General features: G+C 34.0%; 1 protein-coding gene across 1 annotated transcript; it reads left to right on the forward strand.

Moving 5' to 3' along the window:
- Positions 1–674: 674 nt before the first annotated feature.
- Positions 675–1,595, forward strand: LOC114366247 (TNF receptor-associated factor 5-like; the record flags this gene model as incomplete). Its single annotated transcript, XM_028323058.1, has 1 exon — positions 675–1,595. A coding segment is annotated over exon 1 (921 nt), but the record flags the coding sequence as incomplete, so codon positions are not given.
- Between the last annotated feature and the right edge of the window lie 47 nt (positions 1,596–1,642).

The following is a 1,642-nucleotide window of genomic DNA, read 5'->3' on the forward strand; positions in this document are numbered from 1 at the left end:
TAAAAAATTAGAAAAAAAAAATTGATGTAAAATAATATTGTAGATGGCAGAAGCTAATCAATCACTACGACCAGTCTTTCATTCCAGTGTACAGCCAAATGTAAATAACCGAATCCATATTGTCAGGCCACTAAATCCTCAAATAACATTTCCTCATCCACCGGTGATAGCAGCAAATGAAATAAACTTTTCAGATGTGCCAATTTACGAAAGTATTACAACAGAATCATTGTGGGAACAACATTGTGGTACTTTGAATTCATTATTAGTTTCAACAGAATCGGCGTTATTAGAAGCTCGTCGCCAATTATGGGAAGCAACAAACACTCAACAATACTACCTAAACATCATTCAACAACAAAGAAACATTATACATAACAACGAAATAGAAATTCAAACTATTACAAACCACAATGTTGCATTGCAGAATGAATTAGAAAACGCGAGAGGCACACAAAGTTTATTAGATATATTGATTAATGAGGAAGAAAGGCGCGAAGAGAATGAACGATTCATACCTTCTTCGACGTCCCCAGACTAAAATTCAAGAATAAAACCTATGTAAATAAATGTAGAGGCCTGACAAATTTATAAATATTAATCCTATTTTATTACTTAGTCTTTGATAATTAGAAATATAATGATGAAAAATTAACAAATTGTAAATATTCAGGATGCAGCGTACAAATCCAATCAATATACCCCAGGCAGATGAGACATCAATCGCCAAGAAAATAGAGAACGTCGTAAAATCCATACAAAAGTACGAGTCATCAGAAGAAATAGAAACACGGTTCAAATGTACTAAATGTCACCTATTAATGTTAGAACCCATGCAGAGTAGCTGTGGATGCAGATACTGTCATCAATGTATCAGTGAACATCTAAGAGTAAATACAAATAAATGCTTTAATATCGAATGCGAAGAGATTACACAAGTACAACCCGACCGAGCAATAGCTAAAGAAATAGCAGGACTACAAAGAACGTGTCCTTATCCAGAATGTGAATTTGAAGAAAAAATAATAAATCTAGTCGAACATACCAAGAACTGCTCTAAAGGACCTGTAATGTGTGGAAAATGTAAAATGCTAATATTCAAACTCAAAGAAGAAGAACATATTAAAGAGGTATGCCCCGTGACAGAAATAAAATGTGAAAATTGCAATTGTTTGATTATCCGAAAATTAATGAACAATCACTTGAATCCCAGAAAATTACAGGTGTGCCAGGAACTAATGGCCAAATGCCCTAACAATTGTTGCGAGGAACTAGTAAAAGTATGTACCCATAGATTTACGTGTATTAAAGAAATTAAGGAATGTCCATATCTCTGTAAATTCAAAGGAACCCGAATCGAGGTGAGTGAACATATGTTCAACAAAGCTAAAGACCATATTCAAGCTATCACAACAAATCTTGAACAAAAAATTAACCAATTGGAAGAGAACCTAAAGAATCATACCCTACAAGTGACAATCGATTTAGCCAGAAAGATGCAGGAAAACAAAAACGAGTTATGGAATGCTATAAAAGAGAAAACCAGTCAAAACATTATATCGTTACCTTCAGCACCACCAGATGGCCCATATCCAGTATGCCCATATATATGGCAAATAGACGAATTCCGAACTAAATTAGC

The sequence above is a fragment of the Ostrinia furnacalis genome, unplaced genomic scaffold (genome assembly GCF_004193835.3).
Source record: "Ostrinia furnacalis isolate ACB-3 unplaced genomic scaffold, ASM419383v2 OfSCF0600, whole genome shotgun sequence".
Taxonomy (NCBI): domain Eukaryota; kingdom Metazoa; phylum Arthropoda; class Insecta; order Lepidoptera; family Crambidae; genus Ostrinia; species Ostrinia furnacalis.